At 49.7% G+C, this 16,131-nt stretch overlaps 2 protein-coding genes across 2 annotated transcripts; both read right to left on the bottom strand.

Annotated features, from left to right (window-relative positions):
• Window positions 1–721: 721 nt before the first annotated feature.
• FSUBG_9731 (cutinase transcription factor 1 beta) lies at window positions 722–3,929 on the bottom strand (the record flags this gene model as incomplete). The annotated part of the gene is made up of 5 exons (XM_036688276.1): window positions 722–2,359; window positions 2,410–2,921; window positions 3,171–3,412; window positions 3,577–3,605; window positions 3,690–3,929. The coding sequence occupies 5 exons, from the start codon at window positions 3,927–3,929 to the stop codon at window positions 722–724; spliced, it is 2,661 nt and encodes an 886-aa protein (XP_036534795.1).
• A 7,018-nt stretch (window positions 3,930–10,947) lies between these two features.
• FSUBG_9730 (malate dehydrogenase (oxaloacetate-decarboxylating)(NADP+)) lies at window positions 10,948–13,065 on the bottom strand (the record flags this gene model as incomplete). The annotated part of the gene is made up of 4 exons (XM_036688275.1): window positions 10,948–11,895; window positions 11,949–12,233; window positions 12,286–12,716; window positions 12,888–13,065. The coding sequence occupies 4 exons, from the start codon at window positions 13,063–13,065 to the stop codon at window positions 10,948–10,950; spliced, it is 1,842 nt and encodes a 613-aa protein (XP_036534794.1).
• Window positions 13,066–16,131: the final 3,066 nt, after the last annotated feature.

Raw genomic sequence — 16,131 nt, 5'->3', positions numbered from 1 at the left:
TTTTCAATGTCAACAAATAGATTGCGCCATACCCAATTGACCTGCAATTCATTACCTACCGAGTTAAATTACATACTCCATGCCAAATTCTCGCTTCATGTAGCTGACACGAGGTCCATTGGTTCAACCTTGCGACTTCTTATTCTCCATAGTCCCAATGTGTTCCCCTGCATGCATTGGTCATATTGAGCTGAGACGACAGGATTACGGAACTACATGCTTTCGCTAACGTCAAGTACAAGACAAGAATTTTCCTAACTGTTTAGGGCATCCAGGGGTCCATACTCAACTAATAAAACAGAACTACTCCGTACAGATACTATAACACATGTCACATCAGATACTCATGATTCAAGTTGGATTTCGTTACCATTCAACTACAAAATACATCTTCAGGTTGGCAAGAAAAATAACCAGCAACAACAAGTTTGAGCCCCTGCAGGCATCCCTTTCCTGTCTGTACGTGATATCAAACGCCAAAATCAATGTCTTCATCAACAGTCGTGCCAAGCGTTGCTTTTTGATGTCCTTAAAAACATTAAATCATATCCGCCATTCCTCCAAAGCATAATGCGCCACCCGGAGCAACAGCCCAAACGCCCTGTCTCGAATGAAGACACATACAACAGGTAACACAAAAATGAAACAAATGCAAGGCTCTGTCCAAAAAGGTCATTCATCCAGAATTGCGTTGCAACATGGAAGTTGAAGCGTCTTCAAACTATGCCGGGGCAGGAATCTCGCGGTTCTCGGTTTGCCGGGCTGCGTCGACCTCGGCATTGATGGCCCAGGTCAGCGCTTGTTCTGCCGACATAGTAGGCTCTTCAACCCCCAATACCCCGGCGATCAAATTATCGTCTTGATTGTTCACTCCCTCAGGGGGGAATTGCAGCCACTGGTCAACGTCAAAATCGGTTCCGGCCACAGCATTCCAGTCAAACTCGTCGTGGCCTTGCATGAAATCGAGATCCATGTTGTCAACATCCAGTTGAATTTCCTCTGATCCAGCACTGACGCTCGGTGTCAGGCCGGCGGCAGGAGACTCCATCTCCGTCTGGGGTGGTGAGTTTGTGGGCATCTCCAAAGCTGCAGCGTTGACAGTATTCGGCGGCATCATAGTTGGTGCTGCCACAGGCCGAGGCTCCTTCGGCTTCTCATTAAATAGCGACTCGGAAGCAGTCATGTATGGCGCATTCTCAGGAGGTGGTGTTTGAGCGCTGAACTCGATTGGTACCCGTTTCATCATGGCTAGAGTTGAAGGTGCAACGCTGGAGTTGATATCAATCGCAGCCTTTCGCAGAGCAGCATCAAGGAACCCGGTTGCGTAATCTGCAGCAGCATAAACCTCTCGGAGCTTCTCCATAACCCGCATACATTGGCGGAATCCTCGTGTGGCACGCTCCCGAGCCTGGGGCGTGGGATTCTTCATCTCGAGGAGGTGAATGATCATTGCAGGGAGAATAACCGTCACACCAGTCGTAGGTAAGAATCGCTCCAATCGGTATTGGTGAAGCTCCGTCGCCATTCGGGTAATATGCATCGCAGCATCACGAACCCGTAGTCGAGACATATCTTGTACTTGTCGAGATGTTGTCGGGGCCTGGAGAGGTGACGATGGCAGGAACTGGGGTCGGTGCAAAGCCGATATGGTAGTGTAGTATACCATGTGCAGGAGTGTCCTCTGAACAGCAATTGTTGATCGTCCGTCTTTGACATCCAAGGGTGTTAGGGTGCGGTACTGGCAGCACGCTGGTAGCGATTCAGCCCATGCCATCAGTTCGTGATCCACCTCGGTAACGCTCTCAACGTTATCTAACTGCTTATTAGGGAAAAGCATCATAGTGCTGTTAGTGGTATTTTCGGGCTTCATTTTATCCCGGATCAAAACTGAATATTGCGCCTTCAGCATGCGGCTAATGCATACGCACAGCTGAGCTTTGGCAATGCACATGATAGCCAGTTCTCGCTGCATGTCGAGATTACGAACCAATGCACAGCTAGCTGGGATAATGGTATTGTTCTCGGGGAGGACCTCAATCTCAAAATCGCTCTCTTCGAGCATTGGCACATCGAAATCTTCGTCCTTAATACGCGTGGGCCGTCTCATGCCGAGGGCGATGAGGCGATCTCGCATGAAGCAAGACCACCATATTCGCTTCCAGAGCTTTTGTTTTGCTGGGGCCATGCTGGTGGACCCGGGATTTCGATGAAGGCCGATGGTGTGTGCCAGTGAGATGGCCACACCCATCCAGTGCCATGTGTCTTTCTGGTCATCTGGCGTCTCATACCAATATGTCATCAAAAGCAAAGCTTGTACGAGGACAAGACGATCTGACTCATAATCGAAGTCGTACAGTAACTATGGGCGGATTAGTTTGGCAAGTCCCACGTGGTCGGAGCCTTACTCACCCTTGTCTTTTGAAAGAAGGACTTGCGAGCTGCTTTTCGAGTGGTGTAACCACCCTCACGAAGGTACTTCATGTCTACAAAGGCTGACGCTGCGAACATCACAGCCTGGTAAAGGAAGAGACTTGTCTGACCATTCTTCCCATCACGACTGTTGATAATGCCGAGAAAGCTGTTCAGGTCCATAAGCGGCATGTAAGGGTGCACGTATTCGACATAAGCCTGAAGGAGTGCATTTTGTAGCGGCAGGGTGGGCACCGATAGTGCGCCCTTAATCTTGAGATAGTCGACATCTTCAGGCGCGATCTTATTTGGCAAAGGTCGTAAAAATGCAGGGAACTGAGGTGCCGGGGTGTCCTTCTCTTCGAGAGATCCAAGCAATTGAGTGGTACGCAAGTTATCGAAGAACGCAGGGTCCGGGATGATGCTACCCCATGACGAACGGTGTGCGTTAGATTCTATTGACTGGATTTTATTGAGCGAGCTGGAATCTCGGCGGTAGCCAGAGCGTTGATCTGGGTCTCGTGGTCAGCCATAGTTCGTTCGGTTCCCGCGCATTCCATCATCAACGGTCGTTGAATTTCCATGTGATCAGGCATGTAAGCACTGTGGAGTACATGAAGAAAGCGGGCCAGGGGCGGCTGAAAATGCGGAGAACGGACTTGTTCCCCCAAAAAAGAAAGCCACTAGCCAATTGAGAGGGCTGTTTACGGCGCACAAAACGGGTGTCGAAGTGGGAGGTGGAAAGTAGCGCAAAAACTTACATATCATGTGAGGCACATGGCTGTCAAGGGCGGAACTGTTTAGAAAAGTGCTGGGTGCGTCAATGCTGCTGGTCGAAATGGCTGAGCCGCTGCTGGGACGTCGAAGGTCGGCTGTGCTCATGCCCACAGTCGCACTCTTGCTGGGACCTGTGGGATTCCCGTTGCTGGCCGTTGTTTTGCAACGCAACTGAGCTTCTGTGGAGACGGACTGGCCCGCTGTGCTGGCCGTATAAAGATTCTTCCTGCGGCGGCGGTTAGCAACGTAAACCCAACGTGATTTTTTTCTCTGGGGCGTTTTGCGTGACATGACGTTTTCGAATGAGCTCCATTCGTACCGGCAGCCGGTTCAGGGGCAGGAACGGAGTCGATCGGAACACGATGCCCGGAAAACTTTGGGATAACTTACTTGCGCCTGCGACTTTCTTGGACAACGCACTGCCCAGACGTTAGTCATGCTCTCAAATTCAGGGCGAGGATTGACTATTTTTGTCCAGAATCCATAGTTAGTTAGAAGCGTACCTCAACATTGTCCCAGCGACAGTTTCCACAAGGGGCTCCTTCGACTACGTCGCATCGGACTTTTCGTGCCCGGCAAGACACGCAAGCACGGGCAGCGCGTCGCTTTGTGATCTTTTCCGGTTGCTCCGAGTCGCCAGAAGGTGAGGCTCTCTTCTTGCTGTTCTTTTCGTTAGAAGCCTTTGCTGAGGTTGCCGTTGGCGATGGCGGGCCAGCCGAGCCCTGTGAAGCTTCCGTGTGCATGGCTAGAGTTGTTGTGATGTTTGATCTTGTACAGGCTTAGTATTTGTCGATTGACTACTCCAGTTTTGGTAACTGCTGGTATGAGCTTGTAACTGAAAATTCAGTAAGTGCGTAATGCTTTCTGAATATCTTCGATATGGCGGTACTAGATCTTGCAACAATTAAATCGGTGAGAGAGGGCAGTAGTCGTCGTTGTGATAAATCATTGAATGGTTCGATTTGGCCAGATATAAGCGGTAGAGTGGAGAGTTCAGATAAGTTTCAGTCGTTTGTCGTCGAGATTCAATATGTCTATCGTAGTGCGGTTGTTGTCTCTTGTTTACCCAGAGACTGGTGGGAAGTAAGGTAGACGAGGCTGGAAGAGTGATGACAGGGACAGGCTGAGGCTCAAATGTTGACCTCAATTTGAATTAGAGCGAATGCCTAATCCCCGTCAGAATGAGGTAATCTGGGATGCTTCACGACCGAAGAGGAACGGAGGCACAGAGGAACACAACAGGTCTGGTGCAAATAGAAGTTTGAAGCCAAGGGGATGGAAATCCGGGGGATGTTTGGTGGGGGGTGCGGAAGGTTATTATATTCTCATCACTAGTCTGGCAGAGCCGTGTTAGTCACGGAGGGGACAAGAAGCAGTTTGATCGATGAGAGCAAGCACAAGCACCAAGGTAGCCAAGTGGAGGAGGGCGTGCACGAGGCATTTGAGGGTCTTTGGGCGAGGGTGTCGATGGCGTTTGAGCGCCCAGGACGGGGCTCATTGAGGGTGGGCCTAACGAGTCCACAAGAAGAACCTGGATGATGGGTGATTTAGCGCTGGCTGTTCCTACTGTAAGCGGAGAGCTACTCCCAAGCTGGCAAAGCCTTCTAGCAGGGGGGCAAGTCTGGAGGTGGCACCCTTCGCCGTCACATTGGGATGCGCGTGGATGTGGGGAACTATCGGTGACGATACAACGGCAGAGCTACACATGAGCAAAGGATAAGAAAATAAAGTGAGAATCAACGTCAGTGTGTTGGATTTACATTTGTGTGATAAGCCAAGGGAACGAGATGTAACCATGCAATCGTGGGCTACGAATATTCCATGTAGATTAACAACTTCTTACATTAGTAGCCAAGCATTTCATGTCTGGGCATTGACGAATTCTTGTCATCTGTCTGGGCACTTGTCACTTGACTTGTTAATTAGCAGCTAGTAAGTAAACTTGGACTTGGGATTGCGTTCATCCTTGACAATATCCTACCATACTTATTAGTATGCTAATTTGAGAAAAGAGGTTGCTATGTGAGTTTCGATGGTGGATAGAAAGTTTCAATTAATCAGGAGACATCTGGTTCATGTATAATTCTTTGTGCACCGGAATCTATCCTTGAGTCTCGTGTTTTCTTCCCCTCCTTTCATTTTTATTTTCACTCTAATCAGCCACCAGGGCGTCGAGACCACCTCTTGGCGTTTGCGGGACCAGATGCAAGTCTCTTGCTTGAGCCATGCTCTCTTGGTCCGGGGTTAGCGTTTAAAATCTTGCCGGGTATGGGCGGACACGACCGGCGAGACCTGCACCTCGCGATTGATTCCTGCCACTATCCTCAACTATGTTTGGAAGCCTATCAAAAGCAATCCTGCTTCTCTTGATATGTATACTGCGCTGGATCACCCGGGTGCCTACATAGTAGCCCCAGATTGAACGTCCACAACACCTCCTACCTTGTGAGATGCCGGCTCCACGAAAGCACGGGCGCTGCAACACCGGCATTGAAGAGGCTGACAACTCTAAAGCTGGCGACAATACATACGTACACATTAGATGAGCAGTTAATACGGATAGCGGAGAGATCGCCAGTATAGCTCTCTGCGTTGCCATGTATCAGGATCTTCTAGATCCAGCAATAATTCGAGATCCGAGGATAAGGTAAGGTGTTATTGACGACATTTGCGACACACTCACATCGCATGTTGTTATGATGTACCAAGAAAAAGAAATAAGCAATCCAATTGACCCATTTCCCAAGCCACCGTAAGTTTTTTCGTGGTATTCTGACTCGAAAGGCGTTCAGCTGCCACATCACGTATAGTAAAACTTCTCCAAACTTTACCCCGACTTGGAGAGATACGTAAATGCGGCAGTACCCACATGCTGTCCCTCATCTTCATGATGCGACTGTCGTTTTCCCCGTTCTCCCCACAATGAGTCTCAAGAAACAGGCCACGTAAGTAAGCCAATAGGTACCCTAGGGGAGGAAAGAAAATTCAGGACCTCGATCCCAAGTGACAAAAAGATTTAGGTGCTATAGCCTAAGCTTAGGATAACTTTTACTGCGTTTATTTTGACACTCTATATCAAGGTCCGTTGTTTTCTTGCCCGCTGAGGGTACCGCAGGTCAAATGTTTCCAGATGCTGATTCCACATTTTGGACGAGCTAAGTTAGTCCAATAGGTCTCCCTGAGAAACAATTGACCAGAACTGACCTGAGCTGCCGCCCCCAGTATCCGTGCTAGCTGCCCAATGTGTCGTTCCCGATCCCAACAGCGTTTCTCTCCCCACAGTTTGTCAGTGCAGTGTGGAGAAGCCAATCACCGATAGTCCTTGACCATCCTAATCGAGTCAGCCGCTCCAGTGTCGACAGGGGTGGGCGTGAGCTTCGGAATCGGAAAGGTCGAATCGAATCGGCTCAGACATCACGAGGCGCTGCAAACGCAGAAATGCGGCCTGTTAAAGAACAAGACAACAACCAAACCTACAGTACGACAACATCGATACTGTGTATCGCATCGACTCAAAATTCGAACAAGGGCTGTTCTCTTCGTCATCCTTCCATAGCGGTCCTCGATGGAATCAGCCCCGTGCGGAGGAGTGTACCCCAGAGTTACCAGGGTCTTCATGGTTCACGAACAGCATGCCGCAGTCCTTGCCAAGTCCTCTTCATTTGGAGCTGGCCCACTTCCGGACCTCAATTATCCGCTCTCAAAAGCCTTGCCCTAGGGCCATTATGAAGTTTATCAAAGCTTTTCCCTATAGACCCACCTTCTTGGAATTGCTATCTTATAAATGTGTCCTCAGATCTAGCAGCAGTAAGCAGCGAGTTGCGAGAGACTACTTACCTATTCAACTGATGTGAAGTCAAAAACAATGACGCTCTTTCATGGTGCTTGTCCCTTTGGTCCGGTATGGCAGGGATGAATCTGGGCATTGTCTGAACCAATCAATTCTTGTTGACAAGAATTACGTCAGACAGATTGGCCAATAGCGGAGAATAGTCGGCAACGTTCGGCTATCCAAAAACAATCAATATCCTTGCTCTGTAGCTCTGTTGACGAATCATGAGGCTGTGAAATCTCTGTCGAAGACTCGAAAGTACATTTCCACTTGCATGGAAGAAATGTCATGCCAAACGTCTGAGGGTGTGAGCGCGAGCATCCATGGAAGGCCAACACCGCTACGGGTTCTTAATGATGCAAATTGACGGGTTGCTCCGGGTCACTGAAGCTTAATATTTTGAATGCGTTCTTCTTGTTCTATCAGGCATGTAATAGTCGGTGTAGAAGGAAGATAGCAAACTCGCTCGTGATATTCCGTACTCATCCGTTTTTGTGATTTGGATGTGAATCGTTCCGGATTTTTCATGGTCATATTTCTTTACCTATACACAGATTAAGAAAAAGAAAAAGCAAATACAACTTCCATCCCTCAACAAAATTAACCGATGCTGCAGGTTTATGTCTTCTTGCAGATTTGCATGGATTGTGATGGCCAGCAAGGTGATCTATCTAAAATTAAAGAGGGCTGATGATGGAAGACACGGAACGAAAATTCCTCACTACACCACCTCACCTCATATAATTCTTACACTCCTTTTCCCAACACCTTGACTACACTAAGTATGTTTTTCTTCACCGTTTCGTCAAGGTCATGTGGGTGTATTGTGCTCTGTGGGTACAGAGTAGCGACTATTAAGTATCATTCTTGTGACCGCCTCGAATTCCAAGGTGAACACCCAGTTTGGGAACAAGCTAGTAAAGGTGAGACGTCGGAGGATCTCCACATCATCGCGATGCAAATCAATCCCCGAAGGTCAAGTCAGTAGCGTAGCCCGTCTGAAGCGGAGTTCAACCCGCAGTGGATCCCCTTCCGGCCCCGGTGCCTCCGGCGTTGGGATCACCTCCCCCATCGGCCACAACCCGAGCCCACTGGTTACCACTGGGAGGGCTACTGTAAGCCTAAGCTCGAAGGGGGGCGGGAAAAGACATCCAGCCAACCCTGCCTGGTCAATTTGAGCCCCTCGAGGTTCGAGCCATAGAGGCAGGGGAGATCAACTCCAATGAGAGAGAGCAGGCATTTTCCGCTTTTTAATTCTTTAGCAGGTTATTTGTGCTTCTCCATGGGGTGCAAGTGGGCCATGAGCCTCGTCGTGCATCGTGTCGTCTTGTGCCGGTCAAAGCCATCTTGATGCAGATGCAGTCCAGACAGGGGCTCTTTTTTTTTAATACATGACCGGCCCTGAAGGTTGAGTTCTGTGGACCGGGTTTGATGGATGTATTTCGCCCTCACCCTAGATATCGGTTTTTCTCCGTAGGACTTTAGCATTTATAATCCGTCCCCTCCGCATTATTCCAGGATTATGTAGTACATATAAACGAGCTGGGGTGGTGGTGTGGCCGATCTCCCGCCCTGGACATGTTCCGTAAACCAAAGGTTGACGATCGAGCCACTCTTCGCGGTATTCACTACGCACAGATGTGCCATGAGAGAAGGACGTCGAATTCAGGTCCGAGATCAACAATGACTGACAGCTTGGTCTAAGCACATCACTTCTGACCCATGACTGGGGAGAAATAACGCCGGCCAGTCTCGTAGAATTCTCGGGACCCTCGGGCATTCTCTTGACACTCCCCAACAACTCTTCCACATTTAAGAAGTGATTTACCGCAACCCACGTCAAATGTCGTGTTTGTCAATGAAGAAATCCCCACTACGGAGTGTTTCTCTCGGGCGGTTCATGCGTGATACGAACCAGGAACACGCTTCTTGATCGGAGCCTGAGAGTTGGTCTAGTCATCGATTACACCATCCGGACGTCAATAATTAGTGAAGTGAGAAATGATAAACCACTGACTAGTAATTATTTGTTACACTGTCCAGTAGACGCTCAGATGGCCAGCGTATTAATTCTCGAAATTGTGTTTCAACCCGTCATGTGTCCCTGAGTACAAGAGGTATGAAACCAAGACAACAACATGATTTCTTTGACACATAGTTAGCACACCTTTCAGTATGATCACTTGTGTAAAAGAAAACATCTCAGCTGCACCCATCCACAACCGTGCCGCGCCCTCCGCCGTTATTATCGAAAGCTGGAGCCCGGGCCCGAGACGGACTCCACATACAACGATCCCAAAGGCACATGTACCTGAGGCGTGCCTACCACCGCAGGTATAACACCGTTGAAGAAAAAGTCGATACGTGACCTCAACAACAAGCCTTGCTTAAATATAAAACCCCTCCACCTACAGTCTCTGTTGCCCAATGGCACAGGGTACATTTTCTATGACAGGAATATGTCTCATCTTTTACCCTGTGCCCTCTGCCGCAGCCACGCGCCGTCGCACTGCATGTAGGCTCTCCCCTGCTCGGCTTTGACAAACGCCATCCCCGAACCTCCAGGCGAGCTTTGGCTCGGCTACCGACGTCCTGAAGCGGCTGTGGCTATCAACCGGCCTTGACGTCCTCCCATCTTACGACTTGACTTAGGTTGTGCGAGGGACAAAAACCACCTACCCCCAACAAGTTGTAACCCTCCTTCACATTCACCTGCCTGTTTGTTACGATCACGATCCCGTCGCATTTATCTGGGCCCAAGTGGTACCCTTGACTTGCCTCGACTCTTCTTACAGGCATCAATGCCTCGCTTTGGACATTCAAGAGCCTCAGTTTCTATTTATGCTTTCGGACATCGATTTGCGGCGGCCTAACAAACAATCTCCCCAGCAATTCAACATAGCTTGGCAAACCCACAAAGACAACAGGTCTGAGCGATCGGACAACCCAAGCAAAGTTTCGCAGATCTTCTTATATCTTATACCGCCATTCATTCCTCTACTTAACAACAACAAGTTGGATCGAAACCACCCAAACACCCACTGGCGATCCAGGAAATGATAATCATCTTACGACTTGATCACTGGCCACCTCCACGATAACAGGTGTGCCTTCAGTCAGAGTCATCAGGGGCCCAGACCTTGACCAGCATGAACAGCGCGGAGAGGCATTGGAGTCACTCAACGCAAGCTCGCCATAACTTGGTCCTTCATGCCAACGCAAGCAAAGCATGCCCGGGCTTTGGGCATGTCGTGTTGCTTCCCAGAATGACTGGGTCTTAAGCACCTTCATAGGTTGCTTTCCAATGCCGTTTCGCAAAGTCCCAGGATTGTCAACCCCATTTGATCGGAGTAGAAGACAAGTCGTCGATATCAATGGCATTTTGTGGCCAACCAAGCACCTCACCTCGCAATACTCCATTGCTAGTTGAATCGTTTATCCAACAATCTCATCACAGTCAACACATCAGATGTCACGATAGGAAAGGACAAGGCAAGGCACAATAATGCTTGTTTCGAATATCTCGTTGACTGGTATGTAAAGTCTTCTTCCATCTCTTTTTTAACCTCGCCTCTATTCCCATCCTGTCTGGTTCATGCCAGATGTAAACAAAATTAATAGCCGTGAACACGTCAAGCAGATTATGAAAAAACAGTAAAGCCTCATCACGGAGGCTCGCTCAGCAGAGTACTAGGGCCACCGACTAGGGCGTGTGGCATAGCATGACATAACAAGAGTAACCACAGCTGATCTTGGGCATTCAAGTCTGCACAAAAGAGCTGAGTTGGTATACTCAAGTCATTCGAATACCGCAATCATTTGCAAGTGCAATCCCGACGATGAGCACTTCATGGTCGAGATATGCATCTTGGCCTATTTCAAACCCTCAAATGGCATTGCTTGCAAATCATACACAAGTGTGCACATGATCACAGATGTGTCTTAGCATCAGCAAAGCAAAGGGGGTTATAGATATGCTGTTTGATGTATGTGGTGAGGGCAACATCACCCCACTCCTCCCACTCAGCCCATTGGGACTCAGGAAGCTCTGAGACACCACCACGTCGAGCGGCCTTCATGACCTCACGAGCGACAATGACACTAGCATCACGAACACGCTCAATGCGGGGGTAGATGAGGCCCTTGTGAACCTCGTCGGCATTTAGGGAGCCGGCCAGAGCAGCGGCAGAGGTGTAAACCATCTCGTCGGTAACACGAGAAGCCTTGGCCAGGATAGCACCGAGGCCCAGACCAGGGAAAATGTAAACATTGTTACCCTGGTTGGGGTGATAGACCGTGTGGTGAGTTTCGTCACCAAACTTGGCCTTGACGGGATTGAAGGGAGAGCCAGAAGCGAAGAGTACAGTGCCCTCAGTCCACTCAATGGCCTGCTCAAAGGTGCACTCAGCCTTTGTGAGAGGGTTGCTGAGAGGGAAGAGGATGGGACGGCGCTCAAGGCCACCCTCTTGGACAGACTGCTTGAGAGCGCGGACAACGGGCTCGGTGAAGACGCCGAAGGTCGCAGTGAGACCAACCAGGGCACTGGGCTTGACATACTCGATGACTTCCTCGAGAGTACGGTATTGCTGACCATTGTTGTCAGTTCGGGCGAAGTACTTCTTGTGCTCAGCCAGACGGTCACCACGGTCTTTAGTAACAAGACCCTTGGTATCGACGAGCCAGAACTTGTCACGGGCGGCAGCCTCACTCAATCCACGGCGTGTATAGTACTCAACGAGCTGTTTGGCAACACCGACACCAGCAGAGCCAGCGCCCATGAAGACAAGTCGTTGTTCCTCGATGGGAACACCAGACTGCTCAACGGCGCCAATATATCCACCCAGCACAACGGCACCAGTTCCCTGGATATCGTCGTTCTATCAAGATCATGTTAGTGCCGAGCTTTCATCAGATTCATCTGTTCACTTACGAAGCATCGGTATTGGTTTCGGTAACGGTCGAGATAACCAAAGGCCTTCTCACTGTCGAAGTCCTCGAATTGGACAACCATGCTGGGGAAAACCTCGCGGACAGCTTCCATGAACTCGTCCATGAAAGCCTGCTGCTCGGGATATGAAGGTCGCTTTTGTCGGAGACCCAGGTAGAAGGGGTCCCTCAGGTTCTCCTCGTTGTTGGTACCGCAGTCAAGAACAATGGGAAGGGTCTTGGAGGGGTGGATACCAGCAGCGCCGGTGTAAAGAGCAAGCTTTCCGATCTGGTGTTCCTGGTTAGGAGTACTTTCAAGTGTGGTTTTGCGATCGACTTACAGAGATACCGACACCGTTGATACCGAGATCACCCAGACCAAGAATGCGAGAGCCATCGGTGACGACACAAATCTCGGGATCCTGGCAAGGCCAGTTTCGGAGCATAGCACGAATGGACTTTCGCTGCTTGATAGAGATATACAGAGCCTCGGGGCGAGTGTAAATGCTAGAGTATTGCAAGCAGACATCACCGATTGTGGGGGTATAGACCAGGGGCATAAGCTCTCGGACGTTGTCGATGAGGAGACGATAGAAAAGGTCGGTATTTTGGTCCTTGAGAGTGGACAGGTAAAGGTACTTGTCGATAGGTGTCTGACGGGTCTGAATCATCTTCATAGCTCGGGCGCACTGGGTCTCGAAGCTCTCCATGGTGTGGGGGAGGAGACCAGTGAGGTTCTTTGAGGCGCGTTCTTCGGGTGTGAAGGCAAGTCCTGCACAAAGAATTGTTAGCATGCTTGAAGAAAAGTATGCATCTGGTGGAAAAAGAACTCGTCAAGAGCAACAGGCACCTTCCATGACTACAAGTGGTAGCAAGGCCACTGGCGCCATAGTGGTGACAACAAGTGTTGTCGCAATTGACAAGATGGAATGGGACGGCTTACCCTTGTTCCAGAGAGGTTCTCGGACAATCTGGTAGCCAGCAGCATTGGACTCGTCAACATATTCAGGTGTTCGGTCCTGCTTGACCTCGGCATAGTGGTCTTGGACGTAGCCACGGTGTTGATCAAGGGCGGCCATCTTGATCTCTTGTTCGATCTTGGAAAGGTCGACGGGGGACATTGGATTGGAATCTGTAAGTCTTCGTCTAGGAAGACATGGGGAGGTTAGATATAGTTATAGGCAACGGGGAGGAGGGGTCGGAGGGACGGGAGGGGGGTACACACGGGGATGATGTTGTTGATGATCTAGAGCGAGGCGTGGCAATTTCAGAGCTGGCGGTACTATGAGGAGACGAAGACGCCATGGACATAGACAATGAGAGATGGGGTGATGGGAACGGAAGGAAGTATGAATAGGAGAGCCTGGGGATTGAGGGTCGAGGGCGGCGATTATTAGTAGTCGCCGTGAGAACAGCGGCTGGGGGAACAACAGTAGACGAGCGGGTGGAAGCACGGGTCAAAGTAGACGATGTCGCGGAGCGCAAGGGGCCACTAGCGAAGAAAAGTCGGTTTAAGACGTTTTGGGCGGAACCGGGTCCCGAAGGCGAGGCCACTGTCATGGTCGAGAGCGTTTGGCCCATGTTTGGGTTTGGGTATGGCAATGGTACCGTACCTCAGATGAGAAACTCGCAGAGATACTGGAGTATGGGGGAGAGAGAGCAGGGGTAAGCTCGGGGAACGGGGGTGCGTCTTGTTGGGTGGTGTAGGGCAGGCAGGGCAGGGCAGGGAAATCAGTCAATGAATGAATCAAGGGATTGTGATGTAACAAATGTTGCGGCCGACGCTTATCTGATGCTGTGAGGTGTGTAAGAATGAGATTGTGAGTGCGTTTATGCAAATACTGCTGCTTGGCGTGTCTTGTCCTCGTAGGAAGGGGATATTAACTGCCACAATCGCAGCACCAGCCAATTTTTTGCGAAACCAAACCCAAATTTTTGGGGAGGTAGAGGAGAGGACGACAAGCGATGACAATGACGGAGCAAGACGGATGGCAACGGACGGACAAAAAGCGGTTTCACTTTTTTCTCCAGAAATACGCCCTTGTCACCTTGAGAGTGGACTGTTAGCCATGTAATTCGGTACCGGTACACTACTAGGGCGCCAACGAAAAGTCTACGGCGCGACCGAGTAAACGTAGCAGATCCTTGCAGCTTTTCATTCGATGAGAAGGATAGGGAGGGGATGAGGTAACCTCTGGGATACGGGAGACATGGTGAAGATAGATCGTGGGTGTAAGAAATAGCATGGGCGTGTAGCAAGTAACATCCCTCTCACAGTTCGAATTCTAAACAAGAACTGGAACTGAACTGGATGAATTGAGCTTGACTTGAGGTCAACAATACACAGCACCTGAGCTGTTATGGATGGGGATAACCACATGGGGGAATTTTCTTCTTGGGCATTGGGGCTGAAAGGTGAGTAGAGGGTGGGACCGGTGGTAGCACTAGCTGGGATCCCGCGTGGAACGCAGGAGGATTGGGGATATTCATGTATCGGGGGAACTAGCGGGTGACTTGTGGAAAGATGTATCTTTCACCTAGTCCTCTTTGGCTGTGACAGAAATCTGGCTGATACGTACTTTGCTGCGGATGGAACTGAGACGAGGACCCTGGCCGCGGAAGCTACAGGTCGAGCTTCTGTCTTCTTTCCTCTTGAGGCAGGACTCTCACTCGCCAAATAATGGGGGAGCTTGGCAACTGTTTCGGTATTAGAAAGAGTCCCGAACATGACTTTTCAAACTTACCTTAATATTTCTGTGTCTATGAGTCACTTGACTTTTGATTTACGCTCTCTGCTCGGTGGCTTTGACTGTGGAGTACGTAGCAGAACCTGTGCCCCTATGAACGTGCGGGTGAACGTCCGCTTCACGATGCGTTACGCTGGGATGTGAGATGTGGTCGAGTCCTTAGACGATCAGTGATATGGCCACTTTCAAGAGCATTCCACATTCGCATCTCGGTCAAATGAAACCAGATATAGACACTCGGCGAAACACTCCATAAATTCAATCTCTCGTGGGTTATAGGTCGATTTACCTTGGTGAGGCTCAGTAAGGACACCGGTGTAGTTATCTGTAAATGGGCGCAGAAACCACTTGACGATGGTCCAAATGGGGTGATGGTGGGGGTCAAGTCGTGTTGTCAAGAATCATAGGCGCTGGGATTCTCCCAATAGCAAGAAGATATCCGATATTGACAATTGAGTAAATACTGTATTGAACAGAGAGGCGAGGTGGTATAATTTCCAGGACTTTACACTTGTCTGTCTGTCATGCAATAGCCCTAAAACGAGTCACCCTATCTATTGCCTACAGATAAAATCCTACTGTCGGCCATATCTTGATTCAATCGGCGCCGGTATCTCTACTAATGTTCTCACAAGCCAGGGTACAGGCCGACGACTGCCGTGCTCAGTCATAGAATGGTGAGGAAAATAACCTTTGGCAGTGTCACGACGAGCACTTGAGGACGGAAAACGGAGGTACAGTAAAGGACAACGGCGCCGACTACGGGGGCTAGCTTAAGTGGTTCCACATCGTTGTCCAAGCCCTGGTTAGAACCTAAGTTAGAACACGCAGAGGAACAAATGTCAGACATAATTGACAAGATGAGATTCAAGGGGGAGGGATCATGGAAAACATGAGGCTGGCAGGGCTTTGCTTCTACGGATGCCATCAGAGGGAAAGGTACGGGTAGTGAGTGGACGGCAATTTCTGTGTTACTGTGTAATATGGATAAATGGATAATCGAGGATGAAAGTGTTGAGCCTCAAAGCTCAAGTTTAAAGAGATTGCAATAACCAAAACAAGAAAGAGGCCAAAGAATCCCGGTGTTGTCTTTAACCGAATAATAACCCATGCCTAGATTGCCATCGATCTTTTGGCAGACCTTCATGGACACAACGTCTCGCTTTGCGACCCGATGTCGTGCTTTCGGAACAAGGTCTCGGCGCACAAGGCCCCGGCGAGGTCCCCACTGGACATCCGATAACATCCACTCTTGGAGGCCCCTCTCTGGAGCTCCTCCGGTTGACGGGGCATTGTGGACGCTCCATCTGTTAGTGAGGTTGTGATTGGACTGAATTTGCAAGCCCTGCAAGTCCGAAAGAATCTGACATTTGTGTTCTATGTGTTTTCACTTGTCCTGCTAATACTCCGTATGCTTGAAAGCTAAAGTAGGTACTTTAC

The sequence above is a fragment of the Fusarium subglutinans genome (genome assembly GCF_013396075.1).
Source record: "Fusarium subglutinans strain NRRL 66333 chromosome Unknown NRRL66333_c0000154, whole genome shotgun sequence".
Lineage (NCBI taxonomy): Eukaryota > Fungi > Ascomycota > Sordariomycetes > Hypocreales > Nectriaceae > Fusarium > Fusarium subglutinans.
Note: the sequence above shows the minus strand (reverse complement) of the source record. Positions and strands in the feature narration are given on the sequence as shown.